Source organism: Notolabrus celidotus, chromosome 12 (genome assembly GCF_009762535.1).
Source record: "Notolabrus celidotus isolate fNotCel1 chromosome 12, fNotCel1.pri, whole genome shotgun sequence".
NCBI classification, from domain to species: domain Eukaryota; kingdom Metazoa; phylum Chordata; class Actinopteri; order Labriformes; family Labridae; genus Notolabrus; species Notolabrus celidotus.
Window position 1 is genome coordinate 13,039,767 of NC_048283.1, and position 23,104 is coordinate 13,062,870.

The following is a 23,104-nucleotide window of genomic DNA, read 5'->3' on the forward strand; positions in this document are numbered from 1 at the left end:
TTCATAAAAACCCTTCCTTTTGAATTGACAAACAAAAATTATATTATTAGCTTTCAGTACTGATAGATAACAGTAATAATTTCAAGTCAGAACAACATATTTAATAACACTTTTAGCTACCATTAGACAACAACTAATGTTAGCATTCAGCCACTTACTAACTAAAATGACCTTAACAAGGAATGTAATTCTTGTCAGGCATATAGACCTGCTAAAGATAGTCGATGCGAAAGGTAATAACCAAGTGTTAACCTCCAGTCTCAAACTATGAAGCCCATGCGGAAGTGTTATAAACTGCAGTTCATCGAGGATCCGCTTGAGGCTGGCTAAAGAAATACCGGAAACCACATAGACATGAATGGGAAAAAGACGATTTTTTCAGCATTAATAAACATGTTTACAGCCTGGTTCAAAAAACAGCTTGGCCCTAAGTAACTGATTTCTCTATCGGCACACACTGTACGGGGTGAATTTTTTTCTAACGTGACGGTTCAGAGGATATTAAGATTCTGAGTTTTTGCCCAAATAAGGACATGACTGACTTGCCTCCCAGAAGGGAACACATAGCTGTTGGCTAGGAGGCTCAATCTCAGCCTCTTTACTTCACACTCTGCCTGGTTGAGTTCCGCATTTCCAACATGGCTGCTGCCGCCGATTGGCTTCAAAACGCCGTTCAGGAACAGACTGGTGACGTCACGGATATTACATCCATATTTCATACAGTCTATGGTAATAACTAATCTGGCGCCGACTGCTAACAATATTGTCTAAGTTTGCCCACAGGTTATGAAAGATGTTGTTTTAACTTGAAATGTGGCTTTTTTTCACTCCAGATTTCCTCAGCTTATTCAGATTCAGATTCAGATTCAGATTCAGACAACTTTATTGATCCCAAGAAGGGCAATTCATTTATAGCTTACCGTACAACAACCATGCAACATTTAACATCTACAACACATCCATCATATATACATGCTACAAGTCACAAGTCAAGCACCAGGTCTGTACATAGGACCAGAGGGTCTGTGGAGGACAGCAAGTGAGTTAATGTAATAAATAAATAACAGTAAGATAAGACAATGATTTAAGCTTATTGCCTTATAAATTGCATATCAATCAAGAAGTGTAAAACTCTCTGTTTTGACACGTTCTTTTTTTTCCAAGGTAGAACCTGTAACATGCATAGCACATAGCAGTACGACAACAGCCTCCCACCCTCGGTGTGATGGCAGGGGGAAAATGGCCGCCGTGTCAATATGATCTACTGAGTAGTGAGGAGAATACCGGCTGCCAGGGTCACCCCCTCGTCAAATGACCCTGGAGACTGAAGAAGGCTGTCCTGGCAGCTACCAGCCCCCTTCACATCCCATCCCCCACTTTCATTTCACTCCTCATCACATTACTCATCTGTCACGCATGCTGCTCACACACAGCCAGGTAAGATGCTCCGTGTGCAGGAGCATCTGTAAGATACGAGTAATGTATTAAACATTCAGTGAAACCGGCAGGTCAGAGACAAAATTAAATTCACTGTAACTCCTCCTGCAGAGGTAAAGGAGGGGAAAGAGAAAAGGAAAACAGTAAAGATGATTTTTTTATGCTGTCCACCCACATCAAACATTTCCATACAACCTTCCTGCATGATCTCAAGAGTATAAACTACATCTCATTTCACCCCTCGTCGATGCAAAGATGGTGGTCCATTCATCTCCTCAAGGCTGGACTGATGCTTGGTACTACAGCTCAGGATTTCTGCCTTAAGCCTGCAGCCTACTGCATGGATACTAATGAGAGAGAAGCTACGCTAGCAATTTCCCTTTTTTAACTTCACTGTCTATGTACCTGCCCATTCAAACAGGTACTCTTTTCCTAACAAAGCAGTGCATTATGATATACTAAATACTCCTTTGTGTGAAATTTCAAGGAGAGGGGGTTGTCTTTTCAGATGCCCTTTTAAGACTGTGTGCTCCCATAATTTAGCGGTCTATTATCATGAATTAAACAGTAAGCCTTGCTGTCTCTCAACATTTAAAATGAGCTTGTACGTGCCTATAAATAGCAATAGCAATAGCTCTTAGAACAGGCCTCTAGACTGTGTGGAAAAGCATTTGAGTTAATTTTGGTAAAGCTTCTTAAACATTTTAGATGGATTTTGCAAACCCTTCCATACAAGTTGTCAGGGTTATATGATTTTTCTTATGTATTTATTATTACTTTGCTGTCTAATTAAAGCACTTAACATTGTCTATGTTCCAAATACTGTTTTGACTATTGTGACTGTTACTATTATTAGCATTTGGCTCATTGCTAAAGGTCTAATGAATGTCAACTGGGCAGAAATTATCTAACTATGAGTGCTAAGAGGGGAAAATAGCTTAAGCTGCAATTTGCACTTCTCTCTCCTGTATGTCACCCATTTGTGTGTCCTCTACAGACTTCTATTTGTCTCCTCCATCTTCACCACTCTCCCACACTCAGCCTTCTCTCTCCTCCGTCTCTCTCTCTCTCTCTCTCTCTCTCTCTCTCTCTCTCTCTCTCTCTCTCTCTCTCTCTATCACTTGCAAACAAACTCAATGCTGAGTCTAATTTTAGCTGTATCACGTCAGTTAAACTTGACTTTTTTTGCCCTAGATATATAGTGCCTTAAAATTGGATTCATAAGTCAAACATCATGTGCATCAATGTGTGTAGCACGTGTGAACAGTTGTGTTATGCTACTGGGAGTGAGATGAAAGGGGGGGCTGTAGCAAGTCTCCAGGGTCATTTGACTAGGGTGACCCTAACGGCTGATTGGCTAATTCCCTGTCCTCTGAGCCATCCCATGATGCTTAGAGGAAGGATCGCTTCCAAGGTTATGCATGCCAACACATGGGGGGACATACACACACTCACACACACATATAGACAAGTGAAGCAGGGCCTTATCCTTGGCAAAGCCTGGGGGATTTTCACATTTCCATTTAAACTGCTGCAGACAATTGTCATAGCAGTAAATCTCAGGTCGTTCACATCCTTAGTACAACAAGGTGACCAGATCTTCTTCAGAAAAAATGTGCTGGTTGAATGCTCTTAAGATTTTGCTGTCTTTCTTTCGCGATATGATTAGATTTGATATAATCAAGAAACCACATAGTTTTTTGGACTATTTGTTCCACCTTACATTTAGATTGAGAATATTTTCTGACAATTCATGAGATAAACATAGCTAATAAAAAACATCTAATCTAGTTCATCTTTAGGTTATAAACATAAAAGAAATATCATTTTAAAATCCTGACATTTTTAGGCAATGCTGAAATAAACTTTAAGTTTAACATGACAAAATAATAAAATTTGGAAATGTATAGTTTAACTCTCCTGTTATGTTCATTTCTCTGGAACAGCAATAATGTTCCTGGGTCATTTTGACCCGGGGCAAATTCAATTCTCCAAAAGTGTCAAAACCCCCAAAAATCCCAATACATATATTTTTAAATCTATTTTTTTAACTCCATTACTAACAATTTAAATCAATTTGGTCCATTGGTGTTCTTTAATTCTCACATATCATGGTTCATTGAGGATAACTCACTCATTTTCATTAAAATTAATGTTGTAACTTTTTTAATGTACATTGGAAAGACCTAAATATAAATACAATAGTTTTACATGATATAGATTTTTCTTTATTTTATTTTACATGTTGAATTTTTTTTTTCATGCAGTCATGTTGATAAATTAACACGAGAATTCTTCTGTCACATGCTGCCCAGATTTTTATGTTGCATTGAGCTGTTTTGGAAGGCATATATTGCCTTAAATAGACTTTAAAAAGGGTCAATTTGACCCGCAACATAACAAGAGGGTTAAAAAATCTGTTTTGAGGGGCTGAAGTCTGGTCACTTTCAGAGAACCTTCACAGCCACATTTTATGGTGCCCTTCAGGAGACCAAATTGGCTTGATATCATTGTAATTATCACACGACAACTGTACCAACAACATGAGCCATCCACTTGATCATCAACTTAAAGCTCCTTAGAGGACTTTTGGCTGTATATGAAACATTTAACAGTGATGCCTCTTTAGGACCTACAAAAGCAAATGAGCCCATCAGCAACAAGACTGGCAATTCCAGTACTGTAACTTTTCCATGCCTGTGACCACTGTAAGTGAGTAGGTGCTAGATGAGACAATTAAGCATACTTAAGAAAGGGCCATGCTAACTTTCTTCCAAGCAGCAACCTCCAGTCTAAAAATATGAGTCCAATGCGGAAGTGCTAAGAACTGCAGTTCATCGAGGATCAGCTTGAGGCTGGCTCCGGAAGTACGGGAAAAGGCTGATATTTACAGCAGAAATAAACATGTTCACAGCCTGGTACAAAGACGAGTGTAGTCTGGTAAGCTCATTTCTCTATTGGCACACACTGTAGGGGGGGTGAATTTTTTTCTAATGCTGCAATTTCAAAGATATCGAGATTACGAGTCTTCCAATGAGAGGCATACACTGTAGCTGTTGGCTAGGAGGCTCAAAATCCACCTCTTTACGTCACACTGGCTCGACAGCAGCAATATGGCTGTCGCCGCCAATTGGCCTCAAAACAGCTCTTCAGAAACAGATGGGCAACTTCACGGATACTACGTCCATATTTTATACAGTCTATGCTTTCTCCAGAACAAATGTTCACGTGTCATTATTGAAAGGAAGCAAGTTGAGACGTTTTGCCAGAAAACATAACTTGCACATGTAGAGGTCAAAATTAGCAAAAATGTAAGAGGTACTGCTTTGTCAACAACGGGTGCCAAAATGGACACAAATAGAAAGTTCCTCTCAGGAACTTAAACTCGATTTTCTGACTAAGACTTTAAGAAACAGCTCAAATGACAGGGTATACAAAAAAATATATAGTAGTGCCTATGTTTAGAAGATATAAAAAAATATATTGTCACTGGAGCATTTGTGTCGAAGAATGGCTCTATGCAATGACTATAGACCATTACTGCAGCCAGATTACCCAAAATGCAGCACTACTTGTAAGCTGTGTCCAGCTGTTTGAGTAATGCTGATGCATTAGCCACATTATTCAGCCTGAGGACTTCGACAGTAGCGGAGGTCAATGAGGATTAAATCCTGCCATATTACACACTGATGACCTGCATAGAGAATTGATGTTAAGAGGTGAAACTAAATCTGTGTGACTGTAAAACTGAGGAAGAGACATGAGTTTAATGAGGATGAACATCTCTGTGTTCCCGTGACATTCGTTGACTCTGCATGCAGATTTTATTGATAGATTTAAATCCTTGGCTTTTTGTTTCCCTGAGAATTATGGGAGGTCTGTGGGTGTGGCTGCAGGTTGATCAAATTGAAACGAACATCTGGACACACCCTGACAGGATAACAGGCAAGCACACACACATATGAAGTCACACAACTCATTTAGTTGAGTAGCTGTAACCCACAAATAAGTCATGATTCATTAGATTTTGCCATGCTAGCACATGCTAAAAATTACGTGCCACTAAATCAAAGCTTGTTTACTCTGACTGAATGATCATTTGGGCTATTCGTCACTCTGTTGTTATTCAAGTGTTTCCCTGGCAGCCATCTGTATGTACTGCTGCGTCTGTGTCAGAGTGTGTGTTTGTTTATGAGACGGCAAGGTTGCACGTGTGCCCAGAAATGTGATGTTTGGGATTGAATGAAGTGAGGGATGATGAAGGGGAGGGAGTCTGGATGAGTACCCGAGAGGCACTCAGTCGTTCGAATGTTGTGTCATCACTGGAGACTGAAACATCTGGTACTGTGCAGTGCTCTGCTGGCCTTGACTGACTGGTTTTACTCATTTATTTACTCAGAAAACACAGAATCAAACTGAGAGAAAAAATAGGCTGAGTGTGAAGTCTGTCTCTCTATTCATGCAGGGGAATTCAAGGTAGTTGTCATTGGCAATTCATTTGAATAAACAGCTCTTAGTTATTCATTAGAAAGTGGTGTAAAAGTTGATTTTTGCCTGGTTGGAGGGGCTTTTCTGCTGATACTCTGTTAGCCAGAGGACAATGGGAAATTGAAGAATGAATGAGTGACTTCAAGAGCAAGCATCAACCTCTGGGGTTGAAAATTGAAGCCAATGCATAAGTCCAAAAAGCTGCAGTTTTGATTATTTCAAGGCTAAGATTTATACTTGATTTAGGGCGGACTTGCACCTCAATGAGAACATTTAGTGTATCATGAAACAGATGTACAATGTTTATATGGTTTTCTAACAATTAAACTCAGTTTTTTTGTGTACAAACGTTTATGTAAACCATTGTCTTGGTAATGCTGACATGTTCCATGTTAACCACTTTCAGGGAGGCAGGAAACGTGTTAAGAGAGGAGAGCATGGCATGTAAAAATGTCGCCCAGCCAGAAACCAACTAGATGTGGCAGTTATGTGATATGCATCTTAACCATTTCGCTACTGGAGTACACCTAGGTTTCATACATTTATGGCAGAGTTAATATTAAATAGAAATAAAAAAAAAACAAGTCGGAGCAATTTTTCACAACCTGAGAAGAAAGAAGATACAGTCATTTGTTTGCCATGAAAAGGCCATTGTAGAAGGCAAAGGAGAAAATCACATCTTGAGTTTAAGACATTTAATCTCAGGTGTGATCAGACACTCAAGAATGCAGTGGTGTGTCCAGAGGGGTGGCCAAGGATGGCACTGGCACCCCTTGAAATCCAATTGGCCATCCCAGGGGCCACCCCAAAATCCTAAACTATGATTGGCTGTTTGCCTTGTTAGAGGTAGGGTTTCTGTTAAAATCTATAATTTGGGAAGAGTTAAAAGGCTGACAGTAGATTTCTTTATTAGTGCCCTCAAATGTTACTTTAAAAAAAAATTGTCCTTAAAGAAATTAAGCTTAGAAGATGTATGCCACTTTGTCATGTTTTTTTTAAAGTCAAAAGGAATATAACAACTGTCTAATAATTTAATAAATTTAGGTTGTGAAGACAAAAGAATAAATATTATTTAAAAATGCACTGGCCACCTCTGCCTATGTGAGAGCCGAAAAAGTTCTGGATACGCCCTTACACGAATGAACCTTTCAGCTCTGACATGAATACATAAGTTAATAATAGGATATAAAAATGAGGCCCAAAAAAGTGCGACCTACAGCATTATTTGAAGCAACCAATCAATCTGAGTAATATTTGCCTCCCAACAGTCATCAGCCCACTGACTGGTGCTTTATTAAGGCTCTTTTTATTAAATTAATTTGGATATATGTCACTTTTTATTGCATTTGGCTGATAGTCATCATACAAGCATGAATAACCTCAGAGTAAATGAAAACCCAGAGCTTCATTTTTACACCCCTCATCATTTTCCATCTCATTCTGCAGAATGAAGTACATTTCTCCTCTGCTGTAACATGTGTAATGGGACCAGACTTCATGATGAATTAAGGTCACATAACTCTGTATCCTCTCTGCATCTCTATCTCACCCTGTCCAGGGGGAGCACACCTGCATATAGCAACGTAAGAGGAGCGACCACATCTGTGCGCTCCATTCCTCTGCCTGTATCTGCAGTGCAGGCCTGATGGCTGTGCTCAAGGTGGAAGACGACACACCCCGGTTTGAGTGGACGAGAGCTGAGACAATGCACAACGTGACCGAATCAAGAGGGCTCTCGTGTTGTTGGGCATGTTGAAAATGAGAGTAACTGATGTACAAGCAAGAAAGAGATAAATAAAGAGAAAATGAAAAGAGAGAGGAATGAGAGGAGAATCACACAGCTGTTATGAGAAAGTTCCATCGGCACAGAATATTACAGATTGTCAGAGGAGTGAGTCAAAGAATGTGTAAAGTCACAGCCACCTCACACTCTCTCTCTATCTTTCTGTTACACCATCTTCTCACACACTTACATTTCAACACAGGAAGTATGTTTTCCTACACAAGTCAGCAGCCCTCCACTGATGATTACAGAGTAAGTTACAATCACGTTCAACAGGATTTGTGGGTTTGCCGAGAGCTCAGAGTTTGGGAGCCCACCGAGGAAGACATTTAATAAAGGCCATGTTTGACATCCCATCTCCCTGAATGAGAATACGTTGAGACACTTAAAGGGAGTCACTCAGCAGGTACAGAAGAATGACGCAACCCGAGCCGATAGCATTAAAAATTAACCACCATTTTAAACCAACTGGCAGCTCGACTGCCCCAAGGGAAAGCAGCTACAAATGTCACACGCACACAAACAGCACATGGATGCTCCCAGGCAAACACCCACTATTCACCTAAAATACACAACACTGTGCTTAGTTTGACTTTGACTTACTACTGACTTAACTATTACCCTCTAACTAAAACCCTCTTTTACAAATAAAATATGAATCCATGAATTATAATTCTTCTGTCAGTTTATTCAAAGTTTTGTTTTAACGGTCTAACCTAGTCTGACCACTAGATTATAGTGGCGAGTATTTAGTGAACTCTGAACAGGCACAGTTTCTTGTTTCTGATATTATCTCCTCTCTGACCCGACTGAGTCAGTTCACTGTCAGTATGACTCAGCCCTTCTTCTAATAATGTTATTTGCTTTTTAGCCTAGACACCAGACAAATCTGCAAGCTCATGTTTTATTTGGAGATGCCTCTGCTCCCCTCCCTCTCAGACAGATTTGTTTATCCGATATGGAGCAGGTTTAAGCTCTTCTGGGGCATTTTAATAAACAACAACGATGGCTGCTGCTGATATGGAGCATTCCCTGCTGTGTTGGTATTAAACAAACTTGACACTTGTGATTATGTATAAGTGGTAGGTGTTTGCCAAAATAAACTTTACATGCACATTATGGCAAGCTAGAGGTCATATGAATTGGGTATACTATCTAGCTAGCTACCAGCAACCTGGGTGTCATTCTTGACTCCACCCTCTCCTTCCGGTCACACATCAAATCAGCCACAAAGTGTGTCTTCTATCACCTCAAGAGCATCTCCCGGCTGCGTCCATCTCTCTCCAATTCAGTTGCCCAGACCTCATCCACGCTTTCATTACGGCTGGATTACTGCAATGGAGTCCTGTTCGGGGTACCCAGCAATGCCCTGGACAGGCTCCAATACGTGCAGAACTCAGCTGCCAGGGTTCTCATGCACACCAAGCCCTGGCAGCACATCACCCCCACTCTCATTCACCTCCACTGGCTCCCTGTAAAGTACTGCATCACCCATAAGCTCCTCCTCCTCACCTACAAATCCCTGCATGCCCTCAGCCCCCAATACCTGGCTAACCTCCTCCACCAACACACTCCATCCTGGAACCTAAGGTCTTCGGACCTGGTTCTCCTCTACATCCCCCGGACTAAGCTGCGGACCTTCGGGGACAGAGCATTCAGTGTGGCAGCCCCCACTCTGTGGAACTCTCTCCCTCCCAACATCCGCAGCGCCAAAACCCAGTTTTAAGAAAGCAATCAAAATGCACCTTTTCCTCAAGGCCTTTCCCCATTAGATATCCCCACCTACCCCCCAGACCCCCTACCTGACCCTGTGAAGCAACCTTGGGTTTCTTGAAAGGCGCTAAATTAATTTCAGTTATTATTATTATTATTATTATTACTTCCTAGCTAATTCATGTTTATTTGCCCTGATTTGTTGAAGCCTCTGAAGACATTTGGTCTGTAATCTGTTGATAATGTGAGATAGTGAGGGGTTTTAAACTAATTCACATTCAAAGTTTCAGGAGATGCTATGGTGCTAAGTGTTGTTTAGCTTATTCTGCAGTGGCTAGCTGTGACGTGTAATCTTTGATCAGTTAAAAGTGCAGAAATTATTATATCTTTTAAAAAGTTGGACATCAATGTTTGAGTTCTGGTTGAACCTCTTAAGGACAGAAAATCTTACAGACTCTCCCCTCTATAGCGAAAGTGCTAATAGATCATTTTGTAATCAAGAGTTTTAATATTGGCTAGCACTGTAGAACTGTCATCACATCTGGCTATGTTGTGAATGAAGCAAGTTGTTTTCAGGCGTTTGGGCTAAACTTGCTCTTTGTTTCATTTTTTCCGTTTCATTAAGTTGCAAAAAAACCCTAAGAGCCACTGTATATTATTACAATGTTGTCACATTTTCACATTAACCGTCCTATTATCCTTGGGGTCAATTGGACCCCATTCAATGTTTAACGTCTCTAAATTATTGAATAGCATAATTTTTTTGGTTTCATATTTCATGACTCTTCCTAATTTAATGGGGACAAATGGGAAAATGTAAAATTAAAATGTTGATATGTTCCAATTTCCTGTAAAAAAAATTATGCATTGGTGTTCCTTGAGGTCAATTTGACCCCAGGTTGTTTTAGCTGTATACAACATAAGAAATATCAACATTTCACACACATTTGTTTTGGTTGTTTTGGATGATATTGAGGTCACTATAACCAAGGACACTTCCGCATGTGACTGCCGGAGCTGGGATCGAACCGCCAACTTTTATATTGAGATATAATATTTCCAGCCACCATGTCTCTAAAGACAAGAATGTGACAATGATGTGCCCTGTGTCATATGTTTTGATAACATAGTAACAAGGCAGGGCCGACGAGAGCATGACAAACTCCCAGCAGTTTGATGTTCTGTTTTACAAATAAAGTGTGTTTATGCTTAAAACATATTTTATTTTAAGGGCTATTTAGGTAGTCAACAAAGAAACATAAAGTACCTAACACACAAACCTGGGTAACAATCAGTTTCTAGAGGTTTAAATTGTTCCCAATTGACCCCAAGGATAAAAGATTTTTGTAAATTTGAGGGTAACAGGAGTGTTAAAATGTATGTTTTTTTCTTATACAAAGAATGTGCAAGGGAAATCCTGTAACAGTCATATATCTTGAACCTATATTTTAGTCTCTCATGTTGTAACTCCTTGTGTCTCTAACAGGTATTTATGGCTGTACCTAAATCTTTGTGTTTATATACATTTCTGAAAGACATTCAGGGTTCCTCCTGTTCTCAAAAATCTTGTTCATTCCTCTTCTGACATTTGGCCCTCACAAACAGAACTCAAGGACCCAATGTCTAAGTTTTCAAAGAATATTTGGAAACATGTTACAAACAAATTTGAACCAATCCAAGCTGAGCCTGGCCTCCCCCAGCTGTCCACTGGCCTTGTCTGCCCTCCACCTTCATCTCTCTTTAATCCCCAAAGCCTCTCTCCCTCTCTCTCTCTTCTGTTTCACAGCCTGGGCCCCCTTATCTTCTCCACCCGCTCTATCAGTTTCTCTCTCTTTCCATTCCTCCACACTCTCACATGCCTTCCCTTTTTGCGAGGGCGTCTCGACAGCGTCACTCACCATGGTGCCTGTGTTCGTGCCTCCCTCGTCCTCTTGCTCTCCTCTCGCACAGTGTGTCCTTCTGGCCTGGTGTTGGCAGAATTAGCCCCGTTGAGACATGATGGAGGGCAGAAGGAATTAAATTTTTTTTAAAAAGGGGTGGAGAGAAATAAAGGTGAGAACAGATGAGGAGCTTCAAGAGAAAAACATGTTTTCTATCATGGAAATTATAATCTTCTTAAAAAACTTTGTTTAATTCAGTGTCAGCACTTGAACTATGTTAACACGAGCTGTCTCCATGTGGATCCAGCCATGTGTCCATCTCCTCCTCTGATAGGCTGCTGAAGACTCAGATGTAAATAAGGTCTGAACAAAGTGTATTCCCTTTGATGAGAATGCGATCCAAATTTGTCACATTTCTTCTTAATCTTAACTCTTCACTTTAATCTGTTTCTTTCCAACTCTTAAAATAGACTGATGGTCATTACTGGCCTGTTTTAGCTCCGTCGGGCTGAAACGGGCCTGTCTCTAGAAACACGCGTGTGTCTGTGTGTACTCACCAACCAAGCTAACAGCATGCAGCCAAACATGCTCATCATTGTCATACACATGATGAGACGGGGCGGTCCATCAGGTCGGGTTGCTGGTGGCTCAGGACGCACTCGGTATCAACGTGGATGTGTGTTCCTCCATGTTTCTTTTGTGTGCCTTTTCAAAGCGCACAATGCCACACTATTGTTCTACTGACAGTTAAGGTCACCTGCTTTAATCCCTCCTCACCTACTTTACCCGCAGTCAAATCAGTCGTTTCCTCCATCCCCCCCATCTTGTCTGTCCACCATGATTCCCTGAATCCTTCTCGTCCTGCCTCTATTTTTAACCAGCTTAGCAGCATTGAAGGCATGAGAGGTTTATTCTCTGCCTTCTCCCTCACTCATTACCTGACGCCCGATTCACAGAGTCTCTTAATCCCATAATGCTGCCACTGAACAGATCTATGCTTGGGCTAGTTTGTAGAAACATAGCACTTGAAGGTGTGACATGTCACCCTTCAAGAATTTGTTCTTCTCTCTCATAGTCCTCTCTATTCAGGGCCTCGAAGGGCGATGAAGTTAGTTCATTGAATCCTGATGTCCCCTCTTCATCCGTCTTTACATCCCAGTACTCCATCGACACTCCCATGTAACCCTCTTCAATCAATACACACAGAGCCATTAGAGGGAGTTACAACTCCAGATTGATTCCCAGATCATATTTATCGACCCTGACGTTTATATAGTCGGCACCTTAATGTACATCACAAAGTCAGTGAAGGCATCGCAGCTAAAATTAGAAAGAATACATCAATATATAACTACGTCCACAGCAGCCATCTTTAACTGTAGGTGAAACAGAGTGTTAGAGAACGTGTTTTTCTGTGCCTCTGCAGTGAGCCGACCTTGGTGTTACTCCCAAAATGGCCTTCAAGTAAAGATTGCATTGTATCAGCAATAAACCCCTCACACATTCACTACTGCTAAGAATCCCCCATGTATCTGTGTGATCAGAATACAGGCAGAGGACAGACTGCAGAGTCACGGTGAGCTGCCATTCAGGCCTCACCTTCATCTGCAGTAAACAGGTGTATTCAGGACACAGCTGCACAACCACATACCCAATAAAATGTACAACCAGTGAGAAACAAGTGTTTTAAAACATGTGAGTCAGTGTTGCAGCAGGGTGATGCATACGTAATCCTCATTTTCTGCATCTCTCAAGAACGCACATTTTGGCCCCTTTGCTGCAGTCTCAGTGCTGGAAATGAATCACGCTGATCTAAAAAAAGACCCTCTCCTTTTGCCAGTAGACTTTTCGTGGACTGTGAGTACGGGATTGGAGGAAATGCAGCTTAAGATAGAAAGAGATGAGTCAGACTAGAGGAGAGGAGGCAGAGAACAAGCGCCTGCCGCTGTATCAGGAGAGCTGAAGCATCATGCAGTTGAAAATCTAGAGCCCTCACCTGGACATCGGTGGGTACTGCAGCTGCAGACAAAGAGCACTATCTTGTGCCTTTTCTCTTTCTTATAATGGACAGATTTTATAGACCGAAGCATTATTATAGTGAAAACACTAAGTTAAATCTTGAGACATAAAAATGCACCCAATTCTCTGTTGTATGTGTGCGTGTGTGTGTGTTAGATGTCAGTTTGTGTGTGAGTCACGACTGTGCTAATCCCCTCGATGCTTTTAGTCCACACTGCTACCATATGGTGAAATGGTGGAAATACAGCTTGGGACAAATATAGCTGCAAAGAGCAGATAAATGAATAAATCCATGTTTAACCAGATCACAATTTAAATGTTTATTGAATCAACATTTTCAAGACAACTTTAAAAATATAATTCATGAAGAGTAAAATAGATTAAAACCCCCAAATAAATCATTGAAAAAGAAAAGTAGATCACATTCCTCCCAAGAGTATTTGATTAAATGTGGTGGGCACTAACACAGAGTTAGCCTTAGGGAGTAGACATAAAATCTAACCTGTTTAACCCCCGGACCCTGATACTGGACGGACAAATCAGTATACTAGCAGGCTCCGTGTCAACCCCTTTTGGAGGTCTAGAAACAACTATTTAATCCCTCACCAGGGAGATGAATTGAAACAGATTTCATGGACGTAATCCAGATTTATCCTAATCCATCTGAGCATGCTGGAGGGACAACGTGGATGATAAAAAAACATAGGCACACAAGTTTGCAGTTTTTTAAAGTAACAGATAACCCCAAAATACAGCACTGTGGATACTCCCTCTCAAACAAAGCAGATATGTCTTACTATGGCTTTAACTCTGGACGGATTATTGCAAGTAAAAAAAAAAAAATCTATGTTTACAGCTAAAAAAAAAATCTACATACCAAAAAAGAAGTTTAATCATTCATTCCTGAGCTGAGCTGTATGCTGATTTCTCCTCATGTACAAAGAAGGCAGATGCAGAGGACATGGGTAAAAAAAGTTAATAAAAAAATATCTAAATCAAACACAAACATTAACATAAATAAAAGATTGCTTCAGCAGTTAACCCCCTTGGCTGTAGTTTTTACACCTCAATGTCGTCACAGTCTGCAAGTCTCGTCTCGGTGCTGCCTGATTAACTGCTGCTAATAGCTTCTCCACAGGGCGCCTGTTGTACACAGACTCCATGCCAGCTGGGTTTGAAAACCATCAGCAGCCGTCAGATACGACTAGACAAAGGTAACATGTAGTGTCATATTGTGCTTCTGTTAACCTAACATGTCACTAACCACAATGTGACAGCTTCACATTCAATAATGCAAGGAAGAAACATCTGCTTCCACTTGCAACAGTGTACTTTAAAAAAATGTGCTCATTTCCTGACAATGATGTAACGTTCAACACAGACATATGGTACTTGAGACTACATCAATTTCAATTGTTCCACAGTTTAAGGATGATGGTTGCATTATATTCTTGTAGCTGTGAGAATACAGTGCAGTAATGACATTTGTGTCTTTCAGGCTCTAGCTGATCAGGGTTTAAAAAATTCATAGAAAGAGCAAAGACATCTAAACCGGACTATTTCATAGTACAGACTACTAATAACCTGATCATAGATAAATATTCTTCAATAAAAAAAGGCATAACAGATCTCTGTCTTTGCAGCACAGACTTGAAAGACAGAGCTAAGCATTACATTTCACATTTAAGCCCTCACACTTTCCATCCACAGAGCTCCAGCTATTTGCATCTCCTTTGAGCCTCCAGAAATGTTCACTCACCCAAGCACACACATATTTACACACACACGCACATCTCCTCCTCCCTGTCTTCTCACACAAACATGGCGGGCGACACAAAGCTGTCCCCACGGTTGACATTGGGGCCCTGGTGATAGTCCTGGGGGTCGCTGTCAGTGCGCATGTAAGGAGGCGGGACCTCGTTGTCTCTGGGATCATCCCAGCCAGAGGGGGCAGCAGAGTAATAATGCTCCCTCTCATCTGCAGCATATTCCTCATCATCATGGTAAGCATCCAGGTCCTGATAGAGACAAGACAACAGAACATTTGTATATTATTCAATCAATGACACATATTGTGAATCTTTCTGTGCAAGTGACAGACAACAGGGTTATTTTCAATCTTCTGTTATTAAAGCCTCATTATTTATTTATTTTTATCATTTTTTTTAAAGTCTAGAAAATGATTCAGCAGCTCACGGTCTATAATTTCAGTACACATTTCTACAGTTTCAGATGATTTGACTTTAAAAGTAATAATCATGACAAAAAACATACAAATTATATCTTATCCAACCAAAACTTACCACTGAATGCCACAGAAGGTCATTCCTCCCTCTGAGGTTCAGACACCTTCATTAACCCAACTGTGAATTGTTCTATGCAATAACTTACAACAATGCAATACTCAATATTAATACTGCCTTTCTACTGTTCATTTCAACAATGTCCTTAATTGTTCTTATTCATACAATCCTGGCATTCACATTTAAATCTCTTGTTAGGGGTTTTAGATATTTATGAAACAGACTGCAATCGATGTTGATACCTCTTTATGACCAATAAAAGTAAATGAGGCCATGGTCATAAAAATTGACTTTATTTTAAATCAATTTGCCACACACCATCTAAACAGTCAATTTAATTTCCATTAACCATGCCAAAGATTTCAGATGTGTCATTGTGACGGGAAAGTACAGACATAGCAGTGTTATTCCTGTGTTGACTAGAAGTTAGTAGGTTACAGCCACACAGACCTTCTGTGATTTGTATATTGATATTTGTTTACATGGCTGAGGAGGAGAGAGAGGTCAAGAAGGTGACCAGGAAACGAGAGGTTGTAAAAAGCTCTCTGGTTTGTCTCACAGCTCTTTGTGTTTGTTTAACGATGCGGTCATCTTATACTCTGTGAAGACAATAAATACTGAATCTTCACTCTAGGTCAGACCTTGTCTCGCTTGTCAGATCACTCTGCTAGCTGACCGCTTTGTGAGCTTTATTTAGGCCTTCAGTGAGCTTTGCAAAGACAAACTGTTGTTGTTTGAGTGTTTCCTTTTTCAGATTTCCGCCACATCATGCATTTGAATGTTAAATTAAAGCAGAGATGAGAATATTCATTGAAAGCACTACAAGAAATATGAGGTTGTACGGTCAACAGGGCTGCTCATGTCAATACAAACCTGAAGTTCCTCACAGGGGCTTTATACTACATTAGAGATCCTATTTCTCAGTATTTGATCTTCATTGGATGCACATATCTGTACTTTCTACTATCTTCTAATGTTTTGATATATTCTTAGGTTCCTTTTCTACATACTTATTTGCTTTAAACTCAATTACTTTATTACTAATTTATTTTCATGTTCTATATCTTAAATCAACATGCTTACATTCTGTTAAAGAACAACCACACTTCTTGAATTTTCCACCCAATGAAGTATTTCTGATTCTGCCTTTAAATAAATATCTACTCTAGTTTTATAAGTGAGTAAGAAACTACTTAAAATATGGATAATAGTGTTGTACTACTCCAGACCGGTCTTGGTCTCGAGGCCGCTTATTTTAGGTCTCGGTCTCATCTCGGAATCAAAAGCATTTTTACTCGGTCTTGTCTCGGTCTCGTACTAGGCGAACTCCATATTTTATATCAAGACCAGTCGAGACCACCACTGATGCACTCCCTGTCCCTGTCATTACTGTGATAAGAGGAAAAATGAAACTTGAGGAGTCAAAAGAAAGGCAACAAAGACAAAACCAAACCTTGTTTGTTGCTGTCAATAGTATTCAAAGGAAACTTAAATAAAATAAACAGAAGTCTTTTATTTTGTTAACTCTCATGATGATTTTTCATTGATATATATGGTCTTGGTCTTGACTCGGTCTAGATCCCTAAATGTCTTGGTCTCGGTGCACTCTGGTCTCGAACATGTCTTGGTCTCGGTTCATGTGGTCTTGACTACAACACTAATGGATAACCTTCACAAAATTGTGAAAGACCTTAAACATTTATCCAACGTTCATACATTTTTTAAGTATATTTGTGTTTTCTAGCACTGCTGCAGTCTTGCAGTGACAGACGGCATTACCCACATTTTATCAAACTCCAGTCAGTGGTGTCTGAGATTAGTTTGTTTGCAGCCTTCTGACTGACTTCCAACAAATAGATGGGTAATTAAATGGCCATTTGCTGTTCTGAAATACACTGAGATTGCAACTCAATCACAGCCTCTCTCATTTTATTCTAGCTGATGAGATATTGACACGGTAAAATACAGAAACAACAGACACGTTCGGAATTATCCAAGAACTCACAAAATGACCAGTGTTGAAACTGAGGGGTGAGATTGCATCCAATTTTGCTACAAGCACGGGTGTTAATTAAACTCTGCAGAATATTTATCATTGTTGTTTTTCAATTGATTTTGTGCAACTTGTATTTGAATGTTATTCCCTCAACAGTGAGACATTTTTGAAGGTACAGGAGGCATAATGTTGCAATAAACATGAAGTTTGATACTGCATGGTTGTAGTGGTTAATTTTATATCGACCACAATAAGAGAACTGTACCTTTTATTGTTTTATACAATATCTAAATTAAAAAGAACAACAGAAATAACCTCAGTCACCAGCCTGCTGGGTAAATAAAGCATGGTGAACTTGACAGTAGCTGTGTGACTCACACTGCTCCACTCTGTGTTCTGTGTGGGTTCTCGAAACCATGAAAAAAACCCACAGTAAATAATGTACATCATGGTTGCAGTATTGTGGGTCTGCATTTTTAACCAACAGCTCCTTACCGTGACCGGCTCAGGACTCTGGGTAGAGTAGTATTGATCCTGCAGAGGTCTGTCATCAGTCACAGGGGCAGGAACTGTGTTTAGCTGCTGAGCACACACACACACACACACACACACACACACACACAAATCAGTCAGCACTTTTCAGCAGATTTAATCCGAACTGTTAGCTTTTCAATGTGTACAGGAATGTGAAGCAATTGATTAATAATCCTGCCCTCCTGATGCTGACTCACCCTGTTAGCAGAGCTGTTGGTCTTCTTAGGAGGAGGTGGTTTGTATTTAGGTGGGCCGCTGAAACACAAGCACACACAGCTCTCCAATGAGTCACAAAGGTTTGTGACATAGGGCACAGTACTTTTCTCCAAAGGACCAATTGGAAGACAATAAGTGGTACAGATACTCACTCCTTGTTTTTGTGTTTGCGGTACATTGCTATGGCTGTTCCAATGATGGCCAACAGCAATATGACTCCAATCAGAGCTCCAATGATGGCGCCTGTAGCTGCTCCTTTCTCTGGAAGACGAGTGCCTGAAAAAGTAATGAAAAGAGAGAAAATGGTAATTTAATATTTTCAAAAGGCTGCTTAATTTTCAAAATGTGATTTTGTTCACAAACTTTATACTTTGTGAAAAATCTAAATATTACCAAGTCTACTCAGTCAAGCCTATCAATGCTTGGACATGACATCAGGCTGTGTTAATTTCACCAGTGATTCAGATTCATTTAGTTTAAATAAACAAAAGGAGATATAATCCCACTGTATGTTAAAAAACAATACAATAAGAGAAATTGATAATTTAGGAAATATGCTTATACCACTTTAAGAACTACATGAGAAAAATATTGCAGTGCTTATGTCTGTTTAATATAAGGCTAACATAGCTCTGTACCCCTGAAACAAAGTGAATCTCACTGGTTTCTTTTTGTAGCTCATGCAGACGCATCAGTGCTGATATTTTCTAACAGCTTAAAACTTCTAACAGGAGCTTTCATTCACAAATATCCATAGAAACAGTATGTAGAATAAACAACTGATTCCGGGTTTTTGAGAGGGGTACTCAAAAGATGGTATTCATAACTTCCTAAAATCTTTGAAAGTGTCCTAGCTTGCTATCTTGGAACCAATCAGCTATAAACAATGCTCAACTTTTTGTGTCCTCTGGTGTAGCCAACATTTAGTGATACGGAACTTCAAGCCAAGATTTCTTGCATTGTTAATGTCCGACAAACAACCAGCGAAAGGAGAACGAGTTGAGGAACAACGCCATGATCTGAACACATGCAAGCAAATATCTGTCTATAGAGATTTTACTGAGATAAATTAGTTTGATGACTGAAGATGGCTTCAGGGATTGTATCACAGGGATAAAGGTTTTGCCTGAATATTACTCTTGACTCAGATTTTTCTATGTACAATCAACTAACTTTTGACTCCAAAATCAGCCCTGCACCTGCAGATTGTGCATCTTTATGGAGATTTGTCTCAGAAAGAAAGCAATATAGAATAAAAACAGAGGTGTCAGTCCTGCCAAAGGGGTTTAGAATTGGGTTTAAAATCTTTGATTATGTTGAGTTCAAAGGTCAAGAATGAACCACATTGCTAAAATTAAAGAGATCAACTTATACTGTATAACAAAAAACAGGAGATGTCATATAAGACTTCAGGCAAGATAGAAGTTACCCCACACTGTCATACCCATAACTAAGGGTGGCCTCATAAAAAGTGTGAGTGCGTGTGCGTGTGCGTGTGCGTGTGCGCTTGTGTGTGCGTGCGCGCGCGTGTGTGTGTGTATGCATGTTAACACCGGTGAGGTACAGAAAGGGTCTTGATTAGAGCGTTGAGTCACATGGGTGATTAAGATGAACCAGAGGAATCATGCAGAGGTTCCACTAATGAACCATGACCACACCGAACATGAACTGACACACACACACACAAAGAATTCATGCACGCACTCATACACTGTGTGTTTACTGAAGGTGCAGCCCGGCTCATTATCCCCCTGTATTCCCAGGGGATTATGCTAATGAGGGGGCGGTAAAGGGCAGAGAGGATCTGAAGCTCATTTGATGAGAACAAACTCTGGTCTCAGTAATTGGACGGGTCATGATTGAATGTTGTTAGTCCCCTAATTACAATTCTCCTCTAACAATAGACTACTTTGAATTTCTCCCAAAATAATTTCCATTCTTTCTCACATACAAAAGTGTCCTAATGATCATCTCTTTCCATCACTTATTACAACCCAGCACATCGTCTCTCAGCGATGACCCAACATGTTCCCTCGTGTACAATAGCTCTGGTTTCTCTCCTCTCTTTGATGCTTTTTATTAAACCCAGCAGTACAAAAAGCCTGCATGTTCCTATCTGCCATCACAATGGGCCTTACAAACACTCATTTTAGGTCATGTTATTATGATTTGGGCTTTTTGCTGTGCTTCATTGAAGACACTGGAAAGTAAAACCTGGGAATGGTATAATCAAAAACAAGAAATAGAAAAATAAAGTTAATAAGAGCCTTCTGTATTGAAAGCACAGCGTGCACCTTAATCTGCACAGTCACAACAATAATCACTAAGCTTCTAGCTCTTTAATGATGGAGAGAAAAAAAGAGTTCCCTAGATATAATAAACAGAAAATCCTCTTTTGATGGGGTGAGCTGAGTTAATTATGTTGTTTGGATGCATTCTGTGGGGTACAAATAAGTTTTACATTGTTTTTTCCCCAGACGCAAAACTTAATTTTGCTTCTATCTGGGGACCAGAACCAACATGTGGTGCCCTCATTCCATTTCAAGTAGTTTCTGTGTCTAAGGGGACACAAACTGTAAGGGCACTCATACTTAGTAGACACTGTTTCATTTGTAGATTACAACATGAACGTAGTGGTTCTTTAATAACCTGCTAACAAGAGCAACACAAAGGCAGCTTTATTATCCAAACATTATATCTGTAAACGCATCATCGAACAAAAGCCAGAACACAACATGAACTATATTCAGATTGAAATCACAAATCCTGTAAATACATACAAAAGGCTGTTCTCTTGGCTACTTTGATGAATTAGAAATATGCAGATAAATAAGACTGGCATACATTATGATGATGTATGCTTCACTGTAAACTCGAGTTTTACTGAAAGATCGAGACCTTAAAGACACCGTGAAGAACTGTGAAGTGTTGATTCTGTGGACTGAAGACCGCATTGCCCATGAGCACCCACTGTCATAAAGATGCAGCTCTTGCCAAAGGACATTGGTTGTTGAAGCAACACCACTTTTCTTTGTCCGAGGTCAGCAGGACACAGAGTGATGAGGTAATGTATTGATTTGCAGCAGAGCAAAATTACTCACAGCCCTGGTGTCATGATGTGTGCTCTGGTGTCGCAATAAATGTCTGGATAAAGTAAATGTGTGCGGTGTAACCAAGCGGCAACCTCCGGTCTCAAACTATGAAGCCCCTGCGGAAGTGTTATAAACTGCAATTCATCGAGAATTCGCTTGAGGCTTGCTGCAGAAACACAGAAATCATATAGACACCAATTCAAAAAAGACGATCTTTGCAGCATTAATAAACATGTTTACAGCCTGGTTCAAAAAACGGCTTTCCTCTACGTAGCTCATTTCTCTATCGGCACACACTGTACGGAGGGTGAATTTTTTCTAACGCGACAGTTCAGAAGATATTAAGATTACGAGTTTTGGACATGACTGACTTGACCCCCGGACGGGAACACACGGCAATTGGCTAGGAGGCTCAAACTCCGCCTCTTTATGTCACACTATGGCTGGTTGAGTTCCGCATTTCCAACATGGCTGCCTCCGTCGATTAGCTTCAAAACAGAGCTCAGGAACGGACGGGTGACGTCACGGATAATACGTCCATATTTTATACAGTCTATGGGTTTAACTCTTTTGCCCTCAAAGAGCAGTGAGGCATTCCCACCCTGGTTTGAATATTAAATCCTGTTCAATGACATTTCACTCTTTTACTTAGCAAAGCCCTGGCTTTAGACTTTCTCTGTCCAAAACAATACTCCAAAAGAAAAGGGTTTGTTGCTAATTCTGCTACAGTATCAGCCATGCATACAAAACATTGTGCACAGAGAAAATGATCTAAAGAAAAAACATTCCTCCTGTTTGCAAACTCACTTCTCACTACTAAACTTCCCCTAGCTGAGCTCTAAGACAGAGACACTTCTGGTTGAGTGTGGAATAATACGACTCAGCTATTTTTCCAGTAACTCCCACACAGGCTCAGAATGAAAAAATAACCAATCTTGTTGCTGATAGTCTCACCTCACTAGGTCATGAGGAGGCATCATCATAAGAGTGAGACTATTTCAAAATCAGTTAAAAACTCCTCACTGTGCCTTTAATGGATACTAATATCCTATTGTATCACTGACTTATTAATCTCACTAATGGTTATGTCCAATAAAATTGAGCTTTAATTAAATTTCTATGAAGGACAATCTTCTCCAAAATATGGAAATATAACACTCAGTTGTTTTGTTTGAATATATTTTATCACTAACAGATATGCTGTCAGGGTTTCTAACACTTCTGTAATGAAGACATGAGTACAAGTCGTTACTGCGCTGGAGGGAGAACTGAGGCTATGCTGCAGGAAATGAAAACTAATTATTCATTCAACAATCTTAAAAGTGTCTAACGGGGAGCTTGTAAAACACACTTTTGTTTCAGCTCACACATAAAATGCTGTCTTTTATATTTATGACTCTCGGTGATAAAGGGACAAAAAAAAAAGCGGGGACTTCAAATGGAACACTGCTGAATAATTAGTCAGATATTTTGCAAGGACTGTCATGGAGGACGTTGGAAGATATTTTACTTTTGAGTTTGGAGTCGAGTCACGCTGGTTCTGTAGAGGGAGTGTTTTGCATGAAGGCGTTTAAAGAGTATTAAAGGGAATTATTTGTGCAGAAAAAACACACAAAAAGATAAATAAAAGACCTGGGCATCTT

General features: G+C 40.0%; 2 protein-coding genes across 6 annotated transcripts in view; both read right to left on the reverse strand.

Moving 5' to 3' along the window:
* The window catches only part of atp1a3b (ATPase Na+/K+ transporting subunit alpha 3b), a 48,395-nt gene extending 36,332 nt beyond the window's left edge, over nt 1-12,063 (reverse strand). For 2 of the 4 annotated variants that reach the window (XM_034697209.1, XM_034697208.1), the window contains exons 1-2: nt 11,859-12,063; nt 11,320-11,385 (exon numbers count right to left, since the gene is read on the reverse strand). In XM_034697209.1, the coding sequence (XP_034553100.1) occupies nt 11,320-11,385; nt 11,859-11,909 (117 nt within the window). In that variant the 5' untranslated portion in view covers nt 11,910-12,063. The remainder of the gene's footprint in view (nt 1-11,319; nt 11,386-11,858) is intronic. The other 2 variants (XM_034697211.1, XM_034697213.1) reach the window with 2 other exon arrangements.
* A 1,563-nt stretch (nt 12,064-13,626) lies between these two features.
* The window catches only part of si:ch73-22o12.1 (nectin-2), a 90,266-nt gene continuing 80,788 nt past the window's right edge, over nt 13,627-23,104 (reverse strand). The window contains exons 7-10 of one of the 2 annotated variants that reach the window (XM_034697277.1): nt 18,522-18,645; nt 18,351-18,408; nt 18,115-18,198; nt 13,627-15,338 (exon numbers count right to left, since the gene is read on the reverse strand). In XM_034697277.1, coding sequence (XP_034553168.1) covers nt 15,132-15,338; nt 18,115-18,198; nt 18,351-18,408; nt 18,522-18,645 — 473 coding nt within the window. In that variant the 3' untranslated portion in view covers nt 13,627-15,131. Of the gene's footprint in view, nt 15,339-18,114; nt 18,202-18,350; nt 18,409-18,521; nt 18,646-23,104 lie in introns of both variants that reach the window. The other variant, XM_034697276.1, reaches the window with a different exon arrangement.